The 13,561-nt window shown below is 43.4% G+C and overlaps 1 protein-coding gene across 3 annotated transcripts in view; it reads right to left on the bottom strand.

Moving 5' to 3' along the window:
* SV2B (synaptic vesicle glycoprotein 2B) overlaps positions 1 to 13,561 on the bottom strand; it is a 69,079-nt gene that overhangs the window by 23,213 nt on the left and 32,305 nt on the right. For all 3 annotated transcript variants that reach the window (XM_087744608.1, XM_087744607.1, XM_009470063.2), the window contains one exon: positions 8,832 to 9,720. In XM_087744608.1, coding sequence (XP_087600734.1) covers positions 8,832 to 9,348 — 517 coding nt within the window. In that variant the 5' untranslated portion in view covers positions 9,349 to 9,720. The remainder of the gene's footprint in view (positions 1 to 8,831; positions 9,721 to 13,561) is intronic.

Here is a 13,561-nt window from a genome sequence, read left to right as displayed (position 1 = left end):
TTGAGAGCCAACATCTTCCCCAAGACCTGTTCTGTCAAACACATCACTTGGGAAACAAAGTGACGATGAATTTTTTTGCAATACGTTATGTTTAAACAAGACAATGTCTGATGGCTGAAGGCTGTTCTATGCCATCCAGCAAAGCTGGCTAAGGACTAATGCAGAGAGTTATTTGGCAGTTGGTTCTGTCTTTCTTTTGATTATGAAAGTCTACACTTGATTTGAAATGCATTACTAAATTAAAAGCTGTGCAGCAGAGAGCCACTGCAGCATTTGAAGGATGCTTGTCTCATGTTGATCAGAAGTGGAAAAGTTTGGACTTCTGAAATCTCCCCTGTTCCATAGCAGGGCAGTGGGGTCACCTCTCTGCGAACAGTTCTGCTTTCTTTTTTATCCACAGGAGGTCTAATGGGCAATCAGGATTTTGTGTGTCAAAGGCAAAAACTCCATTCTTGCCTCTTAACAGCCTTTGTCCCAGAACCATGGCACAGGATTTTGCCAGCGCAATTGTACCTCCACCATAAGCATGTGGCTCTGTGCAATCAATACCCACACTCTCTGCCCTACCCTCCTCACCCAAGCTGTCCTGGTGAGGTGATCTGAAGGTGCATAAAGGTTTCAGATACTGATCTGCAGCAGTCAGAGAAGCGACGTACACAGCTGGGAATCTGGGATCTGCTCCTCTGTTAACTTTGGTCTCCAGCTTGTTTGCTGAAGTGCAAATTACAAGGGAGAGCTGAGGCAAAAAACTGGTTCAGTCCAGAATCTTTCTGAAAGAAGAATCTTAATGCAGTGCTGTAAGGCTTAATGCTTTTACCCTGGCTCCTGAGCTACATTTAATGGAGCAGCTCTGATCACAGCCAGCAGACGGAAGTGACGATGCACCCTGTATCTACTCACTGCTGCATTGCAGCCACCCATCTGAGAGCGAGCCCTGCCAGCACCGTGCGAGCGGCTTGCAGCACAGCTCAGCCCACGCCGCCAGACCCCGATGAGGAAGAAAAAATGATCTGCCAGAGTTAATTTTTTTTTTCCTGGAGAAAATCCCTGCATGGCAGATGTTGATCCAAATCCTCTTAATAACAGAAAATGTCCCAGGTCAGGAGGAGGTGAAGGAAGTTGTTACTATCTTCTAGCTGGTGGTTTATTGCAGCCGAGTACCCTAACTGGTGGCAGGGCAGCCGGCTCTCTGGCCAGGGGAAGAGTGGGCTTAGCATGGGATGTGGCAGTGTTTGAAACTGGGCATCAAGAAGTGGAATGGAGCTGCTTTTGTGGGCAAACCCCTGCAGATTCTGACTGAGGAGCCCAAACTTGTGATGGAAGGAAGATTATATCTCTGCAACACAGCATCCATCAAACAGTGAGCAACATAAAAAACAGCAAAGCTGTTAATGTCACAGACTCACTTAGAGGATGTGGCTTTAACTGGTTATCGTATGTGACAAACCAATGGATGTAGTGTCCCTTAGAAATTTAAAACAATGAAAATCTGCAGTAAAGGAAACCTCAGGTACGACCAGAGACTGTCCGCCTGGCCAGTTTCTGAGGGGAAGGGTTCCAGTTATAGAAATGTTTACCTCAAGGCTGAAACAAAATCAGCAGGACATTTTATTATGATGGAGAGGTCTCTTTTGGGAAGACGGCATGTTCTGGCCAATATCATTAAATCTTTTCGAGCAGCTGCTATAAAACACTCTGTCAGCTGATGGATCTTGGGACCCAAGGTGCAGAACAACATCAGGCTTTGCAGATTGCTGTGTCCTGGATTAACAAGAAGATGGCAGGGACCCAGGGAGGAGTGGAATAGTTACTCATAAAGTCTCCATGCAGGAGAGACAGTCTTCTGAAGAACACAGTGATGGTTGTTACCTTTGAAAGAGATCCAGCTTGTATCAAGAAAACTAAAATTTTTAAGGAGGATTAGACCAAGAAAAGTGATCACTAATTGGTATTTCTTTTGCTGTGTCCACCAAATATTCTACAGAAGAACATTACAACGGTCTGTACCAGAAACTTGACTTCAAACCTCGGCTTCAAACCACACAGACCTAGACTGTGCTAAGAGGGCTCAGCTTCCCAATCAACACATGCAGTGGTTAGGTGAAATGTTAAGGGCAACTCTGAATAAGCCATTATTTGCAGACTATTCCACGAGTAATGGAGTATAATGAATGCCTGTGGGAAAGTCTGCAATAGCCTCCCATAAAATCTGTGGAAAACCAAAGAGCAGAAATTCTAAGGATAAATTTTGGGTTATGACTCATCCAACGTTGAAGTTATAAGGAAAATATGCAACCACTGACTGGACTTATTCCCACTAAAAAAGAGGTAACATATACAGCATTTTCACACTAAGAAATTTATTAGCCTTCATTGAAGTTGTGTGCTCCATGTTGGACAGGAATTGTGGGCGTAAAAGATGAACTTCTAGGAATAAAGAAAGGCGGATACAGGACATGGTTATGTGTGTGCTGAGCTGTCTTTTTACTATTTCAATACATTTAGAAGTAAGAGTTTCAGAAGGAAAACAAAAAATTAAAGGTTTACCTAAATCTCCATCACAACCATGAATGTCTTTCATTGGCAGTTAATGGGATTAAAGTTCTTAAAAATGAGGCACATCTGAAAAGAATCCCTTTCAAGTCAGGACAAGGACTCGGGGAATAAATGGAAAATTCAAGCAGAAGAAAACCCAGCTGAATGGGAAGAATTAGTCCCAGAGTCCTTGGGACTATCAGGCTATCAGGCAGGTGAGGAGGCTGCCTGGGCCCGGGTGCAGGGTTGTCTCACCTCTGCTAACAAGTCTGCATGGAGCCAGCAGCCACAGGAATGTGAAAGCTCCTACCTGCCTTCAAAGCCCAGACCACTACCAGTACTGCCCTACAGTAAAAGAGAAGGCTTTTGAAGGGGGAAAGCATCTGGACAACAGAACAGGATTAGGACCTTATATATCTTGCAATTCAAACTGTAATAAAAACAATATCCAAACACTCTTACCAGTGTAGCATCTGTTATACATGGATGAACTTTATGGACACAAACAAAATTTTGCATGTCAGATCTAGATGATTTGGGAGATGGATGAGGCAAGGCATGGGACCTGATTGTGCATAAGTAATTTAAAGAGAGGAATAAACCAATGTTAGTCCTGACTGTCGTCTTCCCTAGCGATGGCCAGCGTGTCCCAGATCAGGGGACAGTCTCAGAAGAGGATGAACTGAGGGCTGAGTGGCCTTTTTTTCCCTTTCTTCCTGAAATTTCTTATCTGCTTTTCCTTGCAGGCTTATTAGTGCTTTCCCCGTGAATCTCCTTGATCTTGTAAACGGAAATCAAATGAAAGGGTAGTCTCATTGCACTTGCCTTGTTGATTAAGTACCAGCAGAGAGACTTCATCTACAGCTAATGGCTCTGCCACTGAGAAACAGATCACCCATGTGAAAGGCAGCATTCCGTTTTCAGAGATCTGGGGGTGGACATCGGGTGAATCTGGCTGCTGAGACTGAGGGGATTCTGCACGTTAAAGCCAAAGGTGGATGCGTGAATCCACGAGTGCTTTGACGCAGCACTGGCGAGGCAACGCACACCGAACACTTCAGCAAGCGCTGCCAGCACAGCGTGGGTGGCTGTTTACACTCAGCCGGCTTCACAGTCCCCCCACAGGACTTGTCCATCACTACAATATTCATGGGACCATCTGGTTCCCCCCACCCAACCCCTCTGCTAAAGCAAAGTTTTCAACAGAGGAAGCCAAACAAATCCTTTGCTGTTAAACGGAAACCTGTTCGTGCTGGCTCTCGTCAGATGAAATTCCTGCAGTGTCTATAAACGGGGACACAGCCATCCCCATATCAGACCTGCACAAGGTGTGGGGTGTTCCCAAATCAAAAAATCCCCTTTTTTCCACTAGTATTTCCCTACCGCTCGGGGTGATGATACTCCTTGGGCTGCAGGAGCATTTCTGCCCAACAGCAAATTTGCAGCCAGGAATTCATGCCCGATGCTTGGGACGTGGACACAGGCAGGTCTCACCAGGGTTTAGCCGGCTGCCATGTTGTGGGTCCATGGCCGTGGAGGTGCAAAACAGGCAGCCGTGGGCCACGGCAGAGCAAGGGAGCCATGGCTGGGCTTGTCTGTGTTTATCCAGAAAAAAAAAGAAGTGGAGAAAAGCCATTGAGCTCTGCCAAAGGGATTAGGATTTACTGTCATATCAGGTGAATTCAGGTCAATGAGAAGCTGAGGCCAGATTTCATCTCAGCTGATAAAAAACTATCCTCTTCACACAACTAAAAGCAGAGATATTGTTACACATCCTATTTAACCTGACTCACACAGCCAAGCCCGAATTGCTACAGAACTGCATAATTACTAATAGGATCTTTTCTTCTATTTTTTTTTTAATCTAACATTGCTAGGCTAAGAGTCTGTAAGATGATATCCTCCTTAAAATACTATTATTAAATCATAAAAAGAAAAAGAGAGCTGTGTGCCTGAAAGACAGATTTTATGCTCAGCATTGGTGTGGCTGTTTTGCAGTTATGGGCAAAGCCCTTAAAAATGTTCTTGTCTCAGTTTACTGAACTGTGAAATGATGATAACACAACTGCAGCTCTGGGGATCCGGGAAGGCTGACGCTTTAACCGTGCCTTGCATTTTTTATATGCAGGATGTGAAAAAGTTTAAAACATTACTATGACACCATCTTTTATACTTGCTGGGTACTTACTGCTCTATGCTTGCAAATATAATATTTAGTCTTCAGAGAGGTGATTAAAAGCACTTGAAGATATAAATTTATACGATATTTCTCCAAACAATGATCATGTGTGCCTTTCAGCAAATAAGTAAATACAAATTTTATGACTCTTCATATGATTATCCTTAGCAAATAAAAAAAAAAATCTGTTTCTCAAAGGATGCATTACACTGAAAAGGAATATTCTGTTTCAGTAAATTTAAGGAATTAATTATTATTATGACTACTGCTGGTGAAAGCTCAGCAAAGCAGATTTACCAAATGAATACTTGAAAATATTGTTGTTACAAGTTACCAAACTTATTCTTAACAACTAGTGATAAAAACTGATGAAATTAAACTGCTAAAATATATACAGTTGTTGTTTCTTTTTTTTTTTTTTTTAATACCCCTATGATCATCTTCAAAATAGCATTTCGCATAACAGAAAAACTCCAATATGTGTTTTGTCCCACTAGGGATAGTTAGGGCTAAAATAGCTGTTAATTTGCATCTGATGGTGAGATGTTTATTTTCAGCACAAAATGTAAACGTTTTCTAAGATGTGTCATATTCATTTCACACATTTCATGAAACACTGTGGGCATCTGTTTATTTGTAATTTTTGCATAAATTGGCCATAATTTCCTTGATATTTTTCCATGCTTGGTTCCCGAGGCAGGGAAAATACGCAATATACAGAGTATTTAATGTCCTTTTAGCAGACGCTGAACTTCACTAAATTGATCTTTAGGGGGCATCTGCTTTAGCTCTCTTATTTGTCCCTTCCTATTTCTGCAAGAGTTTGATTACTTAACTGATTTATTTCCCCTTTTTTTCCCTCCTGGCCTCTCTTGTTACGGCTGAGACCTTCTCGTGCGTTTAAATGTTTGCAGCGGCCTGGAAGCAACCTTAACTCCACCTGGGATAACCTGATTATGTTTCCTTAGCAAAAATGCATTGAGACGAACGGTCTCTTGAGATAAACATGAGCTCGTCTGTAGACATCTATTGGTACATGGGGATAAGGTAAGGGGCAGTAACTCAGGTGTGGATGATGGCCCTGCATCCCTAAAATCTCATGATAATTTGAGGGAAAGCTGTGCCTTCGCTAATCAGCGCTCCATTCATTCTCTGCAGACACACTCTTACAAGATCATCACTGCACATTAGGCAGAAATTGAGGTGAAGAGCTCTTTGATTGCCACCCGTTATTGAGCCAAGTCAACCTATAAGTATCATTGAACCCCGAGTATTAGCAAGATCGATTTGCAGTAGCACAACCGTCAAGGGAATGGAAACCCCGAGGGAAATGAGCATGTGTTGGAGGCTCTGGGCTTTGTTAGGAGATATCTTTTTCTAGTTGCTGGTGGATGGGTGCTGAAGCTAATCCGGGAAAGGTTTTGAGGAAGATTATGTTCTTGTTTCCATCAGTAGCACTTCCCCAGCCTTTCCCTTTGGGAGCTGATATCTGGCTGTCCTTACCATGCCACGTACCCACAGCTGCTCAGAAAAGGGATGAAACCTTCTTGCAGGGGCAGTACTTGGGACACCAGGCTGTGCTGGAGGCAGCTCTGCACCCAAACCCCGTGTCCCTGCACTGCCCTGCTGCCCGCGAAACCTCCAACACCCTCCGCTCCCCGCTGCTGCCCTTAGTTTGGCAGAAAGCTCTCCTCCTCCAGACCCAGAGATGTGCTCTCTTCCTCTCTTACACCCCCCAGCAGCCCTGTACCGCTCCAGCCCCCTCGCACCCTCACTTCTTGATGCCTTGAGTATTCATTACTCATACCAGTGCACCGCTCTGCAATCTGAAGCTTTCTAAGCCAAGCTTAATTCATTTTCACAAAGGATCGTCTCACAAACCTCAGGTCCAAGAGGAAGCCTACAGCAGAGGAATATCCAGCAGACACAAAAGTGTGTTTAACAAATAAGACGGACTGAGTCAGAGACCTGCCTCCTGTACAACACCAATCAGTAACAACTGCATGCTACCATAAATACCCACTTTGTTCTCTGCCTCAAACTGAGATGAATCAACTTTCCTTGTTTTTAGGAAAATTCTTTTTTTTTCCTCATATTTAAGCCACAAAATAGTGTGAATACAAGCTTTGAGAGCGGATCCCCCAAACAAACAAGCTAAGGACAGAGGAAATTGTTCTGCAAAACCAGGTTCTCAAAAGTTGTCTTTAAAAGTGGGCAGGAAAGGCAGCGAGAAGAGTGCTCTTCCCCTAATGAGCAATTCCAGATTAGCTTGGTTAATGTGCGGGAGGCTGGAGCTGGGGTTGGATACAGACTCAAATGTCTCCTTGCTTATTCAGAGCTTATCAGAACACCCTGAACTTTCAGCCTTGCAAATACTAAGCTGGAAAAAGCAGAACAAGCTCTCTAGGGAGATTTCTTGTTCATTTTTACCTGTGCTTGGGCCAGAAATACTTCAAAGATAGATTTTCTTGTGACATTTGAAGTTTTCTGACTCGAGTGCCTGCCAGAGCTTGAGCTCTATGGAGATAGATATTTATAGTGTCAGAGTTTCAGAAGATTTCAGCTTTCATGTAGCCACCAAAATAAATGACCTGCTTTTCATAAAAGGTCTCATCACTGGAAAGGCACCCAGCCTGGTGTCCCATAGGGAGCTGGTGAATTCGGAAGTCCCTTTGAAATCAGGATTCAATTGTGAGCAATTTGCTTTTAGATATCTGACCTGAGATATTTTGAGCTAGAATTTTTAAGCAAAAAAAATCTTTGTGAAGCAAAAAAAGTTAGCAAACTCTAAGACACGAAACTAAGTACAAAACTAGCTAACTATGGAAATAAACACCTTCATGTTCAGAGAAGAAAAAAGAAGAAACAGAAGAGAAAAGTGTCTAGGACATCAGAACACCAAGATGAGAGGTCTATATATATCCTATATAAGGATAATTTTCTATCATCTTTGTCACTTAAAAATAATGCAAATAGAATGGAGTCAAGGGCTGAGATCTAATCCAAAATCTGCATTTACCTTGCATCAGACAGGGCTTCTGGACCAGAATGTATGAACTACAGGCCCTGATGATTCCCCTACAACCCTGGTACGTGTCCATCCAGACACACTATCCCCCTCCTAAAGCAGTTCTTCCAAGAGCTACTTTATTTTCCTTCCAGATGTGCTATACTATTGCACAGCTGGCTCTCACTACGGCCCATGCTGAATACTCTCCTAATTCTTGGAGATCTGGGAGACTTTGCCGTCTTTGGCTTATAAGGGAAGGGAAGGGAAAAAATTGTTCATCCAAACCTTTCCACCCAGTCTCACTCGCAATAACTAAGCCTTTGTATTTTGACCACAGGGAAGTGTGTGTCAATGGTGATGCAAAAGGGATGTTGCCAGTAGCCTCAGCCTTTAATCCCTGTGCAGCACATCAATTGCATTCCACAGACCTAAGAAGAAACCTCCATAGGCTACTGCTGACCCAGTAAGTACTAGCAAACTGCTCTGACTGAGAAGTTAGTTTGCAGAAGGAACAGACTGCACAGCTGATCTTCCAGTTGGGACTTTGGGCTGAAGAAAAGGGGAACCTATCCAAAGTGGAAAATGTTGGAGAGCAGGGCAGCATCAGCAGCTGCAATGTAACAGCGAAGTGACCCAGAGCAAACAGACCCCCATCTCTTATAACTGTCATACCTGGATGGTACTGCTTTGTGGACTTCTCATTACAATTTAGTTTCTAAAAGGATTGAAAGTCACTGGGTCCTCAAGTAGGAAAAGCCACCTTTAACCTTGCACTCATTTGTCCCTGAACACCCCTATGGGTTTTGCCCTGTGGACCTGCTGACTGCGAGCTGCCTTGTTCAGATCCAGCCTGCAGTGACCAGTACTGGGGCCACAGCACATTCATAAGGTGGGTTTAGATGTGGTGCAATTCTGCTGCTTTTGAGTAGCTGCCTTCTCAGCACCGTGCAAACCCCGCTTGAGTCAGATCCACCCAGCCATGATTATGCATGACATACAACACAAGGGGAGAGTCATCAGAAGATCCTGAAATCAGCTGGTCACTAGAAAAAGATGTTCTAGCTACTGTCTACTGCATTAGAAGAGCTGTGTGCAAATGGCACTTACCTAGCATCCCTTTGTTTGAACTGGATAAGCACATATCCTTCTCAGCGCTGGGAAGAACAAATCCAACCACAAACACCTCCACTCCATCTGCCATTAGTGCCAACCCTAAAACAAAGAAGAGGGTCCACTGGAAGCGTCCATGGCCACACTCCTCAATGATGTTCTCGTACTGGTGGGCAAGTTGCTCCTCATCCTCCATCCTCTCTGCCATAAGGTCAGCCCGGTCTCTGTACTCATCAGCCACGGCAGGAGCTCGTTTCTTCTGCTTTTCTTTAATGTCATCTGGGTGTGGGATCCCTTGGTACTCCCCCTCATAGACCTCATCATCTTCATCATGGCCTTCTGTAACATCACTCTGGGCATCTTCTTCATGAGCAGGCTCATCCCCGCCACGATAGTAGCTGTCATTGGGTGCGTACCCTTCATAGTTACCATCCTGGTACCTGTAGTCATCTGAAACTTGGTTTGCCTCCCTGCCACCTTGATAGAGGTTTGTGTTTCTATATCTATCATCCATTCTGAATAGAGATTTCTAAATGCTGTAGATCACTGTGTGTAGATACTGTAATATGAGTATTGATTTATGCAGTTTCTGGTATTGGTTACTGGAACATATCTTCTCTCTGTTCTTTGGAACTGAGGGGATACACAGCTTCCCAGGCCCAGAAGGAGAATTACTATATAAAGTTTCTCTCTGACAGAGTCTCACACAGCTTTTGATAACGCTTCACTTTTCAGCTGTCATTTGTGACTTGCTGGCTTCTTCTGTGCTTTGGGTGGGAAGAGCTGCTGTCTGGTGAACAGCAAGGGAACAGCAAATTGCACAGCCAGGGAGCTAGGAGGATTTGACAGGTTTTTCCTGATTCATTGTGGTGGTGAAGGTCATGTCCTGACAAAGAGGAAACAATAGCAATGAGACAGCAGTAAGCTTGCAAGCACACATGCATTGAGTTTAATGCCCAACATTTTGAATACATGCTTTTCCATCAAAAAAAATGGCAACAGAGTGTTTGAGGAATGTTTTTGCATTGTCGAAACCCAAAGCCTCAGAACGAAAAAGAGCATTAAAAATTACCAAGTTAAAAGTGGGAACCTAAAGCAGAATGTAAAGCAATGTGTGGTCCCAATTTCTGTCGTTCCCAGAAGTCACGCCACCCACATGGGTGCTGGTTTCTACAGGGAGCAGAACAGTACTGAGCTGGGCTGCTGGAACAGAGCTCTCAGGCTGATAAATATGTTTCTATCCATCTACCCAGAGCACACTCATCCCTGATACCTACAACTGGCTAACATCATAATGACACAAAATATGAGCTTGGTTTTCTTTTTCATCCAGATCCCAAACTTAATTTTATTTAACAGCTTCTTTTTTTTTTCCCTAGTGTCTCTCCGTCTGTATGACAGACGTACAACTAAAACGCAGTGTCTGCCAAGATAAAGTCACCAAAAGTCACACCAAGCTCTGTTCCTCCCATATCTAACCATCAACGGAGGATGATTTTCACAGAGAGCAAAAACCAAAGCTAATATGGAATCACTGCTCTCTGCAGGGAAAACCAAGGGAAGCCAAGTCACATCTAAACACATTCTCATTTTGGACACCTGATTTCCATTATTTTTCAAGCAGTTTTCAGCCAGCTGGCTCTCCAGTCTTCTCCTGCATTTGCTGCTGCACACAGCTGTAGACAAGAAGTTTGAAAGAAGACTCACATGGGAAACTGAGTCATGCTAGAGGAGCCAGCACAGCGTAGGCATGCACAAAATGTGGACTTCACTTCAAGCTTTGAGCTACTTGCCTAAATAAAGTGTAAATGAGCTATGAAATGACATGGGCAGGCACACGTCTGTATATATGTGGGCGCTGGTACCTACACAGTCAGTTGACCTATAGAAGTACACAAATGCACACACTGTAAATAACAGTGCTACCTCTGCACTTCGGGATCTTATTTGGCAGACAGTATGGGTTTAAACAACATGCAGCTAAAATTACTTCAGAGGAGAAATTCAGTAGAAGCACTCTCACAAAATGCTCAGAAGGGCATCACTCCTTCTGCAAATGCTGTGACTCTTTGGTAGCCCAAATGTTCAGGATAAGGAAAGAGCAGAGGCTTGACTTCTCTGCGTGGAGTCACGGCCATGCCTTGCCTCTGCTGTTCATGGGAGCTGCTCCAAGAAACTTCATAAAAGCTTCCCCTGCATTTCTGTTTAGTTACCTATATATTTATGGCACATAATTATGATACGGCCTCTGCAGGCCCTGCCAGAGCACCTTCCTTTTCTCTGACCCCTCTGCCATTTGTCACTGCGTTCAACGTGTTTCCTCTTCCCTTTCTTTACGCTGAATCACACAATACATTTTGCATGAAGTTAAAAAGGCAGCAGGGCATTCTTCCAGAGCTGACAAAGAGCAACCAATAAAGTAAAAAAAAAATTTAAAAAATCCCAAGGGCATTCTGATCAGGTTAGAAAGATCAGGGGACTACAGTGCAGGTAGCAATAAAGAGAAGTATTTGCGTCCGCAATGGAGGTGTTAATGTGCAGGGGAGTCGATACATCTGGCAGCCTTCAGAAGCACTTAAGTGGCTTTTACAGCTCTTGTTTCAATGCTGGAGTGTCACCATTAATGGCTAAATAAATCCAAGAGCACTTTTGAGTCTTAGAACCTCCCAGTCTTGAAGTAACTTTCTTGATTACAAAGACTTGTGTCATGACTGAACATCATGTTCTCCAAAGCAGTAAAAATGTAGTTCCATGGAGACATATATTCTTTTAAAAAGTAGGGGAAAGGGCCTTTTTTAAAAAAAAAGAAAAAAAAAACACAATATATGCTAAGGAACATTAGACCTTGCTTTGGAAGTCTTTAAATATCATGTGTTGGCAGGTTATGTTTCAAAGCCACCTCAAACGTCAGAGCAGGAACTGCAGTGACCTCACTGTTTTTGTCCCTTTCTGGTTGCTACAAAAGTGGATTGAAAACTCTTCTTAGGAAATGAAGTAATAATAATACTAATGATCAATAACAGAACTGATCAGATTCCAGGTCTCCACAGACCTTACCCCTAGCCTTACACCTACTTTTTCAAAAGGCAAAAGTATGTTCTTGAAGACCAAACACTGGAAATCTTTTCATTCTCTATTAAAGAGCTGCCAAGGCTGGAAGCTGGGCTCTTCACCTCCTACAATAACAGGACCAAAGAAGCTCACAAACTGAGAAAAGACCTACCGAGCATCTGTGCTTTTTCACTGATACACAAAGATTGTTATTTGCTGTATGGGATCACTTACATCTTGGGCAGCATAGGAAATAAAGGCATAAGCTGACGAGTCTCATAGACAAGTGACAGCCACCTGTGTGGGGAAGAACATGTAATTCAGAAAAAAGGTCACAACAAATAGTAGTCTCCGGGTTCCCATTCAGTTTGTAGGATGGATTTTTTTCTGGGATCACCCTAGGAGAAGCGGCAGTGCCCAGAGGCAGGCTGTGACTTAGGACTCGAGTGCTTTGCTTTGATACTTTACACTACTTGTACGCACAGGCTGATTCACTCTAGACCTGATTCTTTAACACCCTTTCACTCGAGCTGAGCTGCACTTACTCATGTTAGCAGCCCCATTTAGCACTTTGATGCAAAATCATGACTTCTCATAAAGATTGCAGGATTGGATTGCTATAATTACCCTTCACAGCGATGGATGAGAGCTTGAGACAAATATACACATCACATCGAGCCTATTACAACCTTGGGCCCTTTTAAACTGACAGCTACTTCCCTGCGACGTTCAAGCGAGGTTTAAACACACAACAAATGTAAGACTCCATAAGGCAAAGTCTGCAGGGGAGGGAGGGGTAGAGGCAGGAAAGTCTCATTCTGGGTCTTCCCAAAGTAGCCCGTTGAACTGAGCTTTGGACACAAAACCATAAAGTACCTGGGAATACAGTTCCTTTCCTTGCTTGTAATTGTGCATAGCCCAGTACTTATTTCTCAATACATTACCTTGCTTTTTCTTCTCTTCTAAGTAATTTTTGCACTAGAGCTTTTTCTCTATATTCTGATTGATATTTACTATAATCTTATTTCCACACAGGTCTATCTCATCAGTTATCCTGATGCTAGCAAGCATCCTTCACTTAGTCCTGCATCTTGCACACTCTAATTTATTTAACAGCAACTCTTTAATACACACTATTCACCTTGCAGTTTTCTTGCACTCCTTGGCTCTTTAGTCAGCTCAGATGTTGCACACTTAGCCAGGAATTTGGTCATTTGGGCTCTGCAACTTAAAATAGTAACCTAAAGTCTTGGATATACTCATAATAGAAAAGGTATCTACTCTAGGAAAAAGGACCTTTAAGCAGAGCAGCTTAACACCTGTGTTTGCCCTTGTGAAAGAGCATATCAGGGAGGTGCCTGGCATGCTCAGGTGATAAACTGCGGGCTGAAGGGCAACAGAGTTAAGAGGGCATGCAGGTAAGGGGGAGTTTCTTGTACTATGCACCAAATGAAGAAAGTGCAGGAGTCCAGGGCTTGTTAGAGCTGAGCTTTATCAGAGAATAGACCTTATAGCAAATTAGTGAGCAGGGCAGCTAATTTCTAAGGCGCGGTGATTTCTTACGAAATACATTGAATCTTGGGGCATGAGGGAGTTTCTGGAAAAGAGAGCAAGGTTGTTGCTTTGTGGGATCCAGAAATGAAGGGAGCTGTGGGTGCATGTATGTGTGCAATGGG

The sequence above is a fragment of the Nipponia nippon genome, unplaced genomic scaffold (genome assembly GCF_047370975.1).
Source record: "Nipponia nippon isolate SJK-2023a ecotype South Korea unplaced genomic scaffold, ASM4737097v1 scaffold_9, whole genome shotgun sequence".
Classification (NCBI taxonomy): Eukaryota; Metazoa; Chordata; class Aves; order Pelecaniformes; family Threskiornithidae; genus Nipponia; species Nipponia nippon.
The sequence above is the reverse complement of the archived record's forward strand: the minus strand, read 5'-3'. Positions and strand labels throughout refer to the sequence as shown.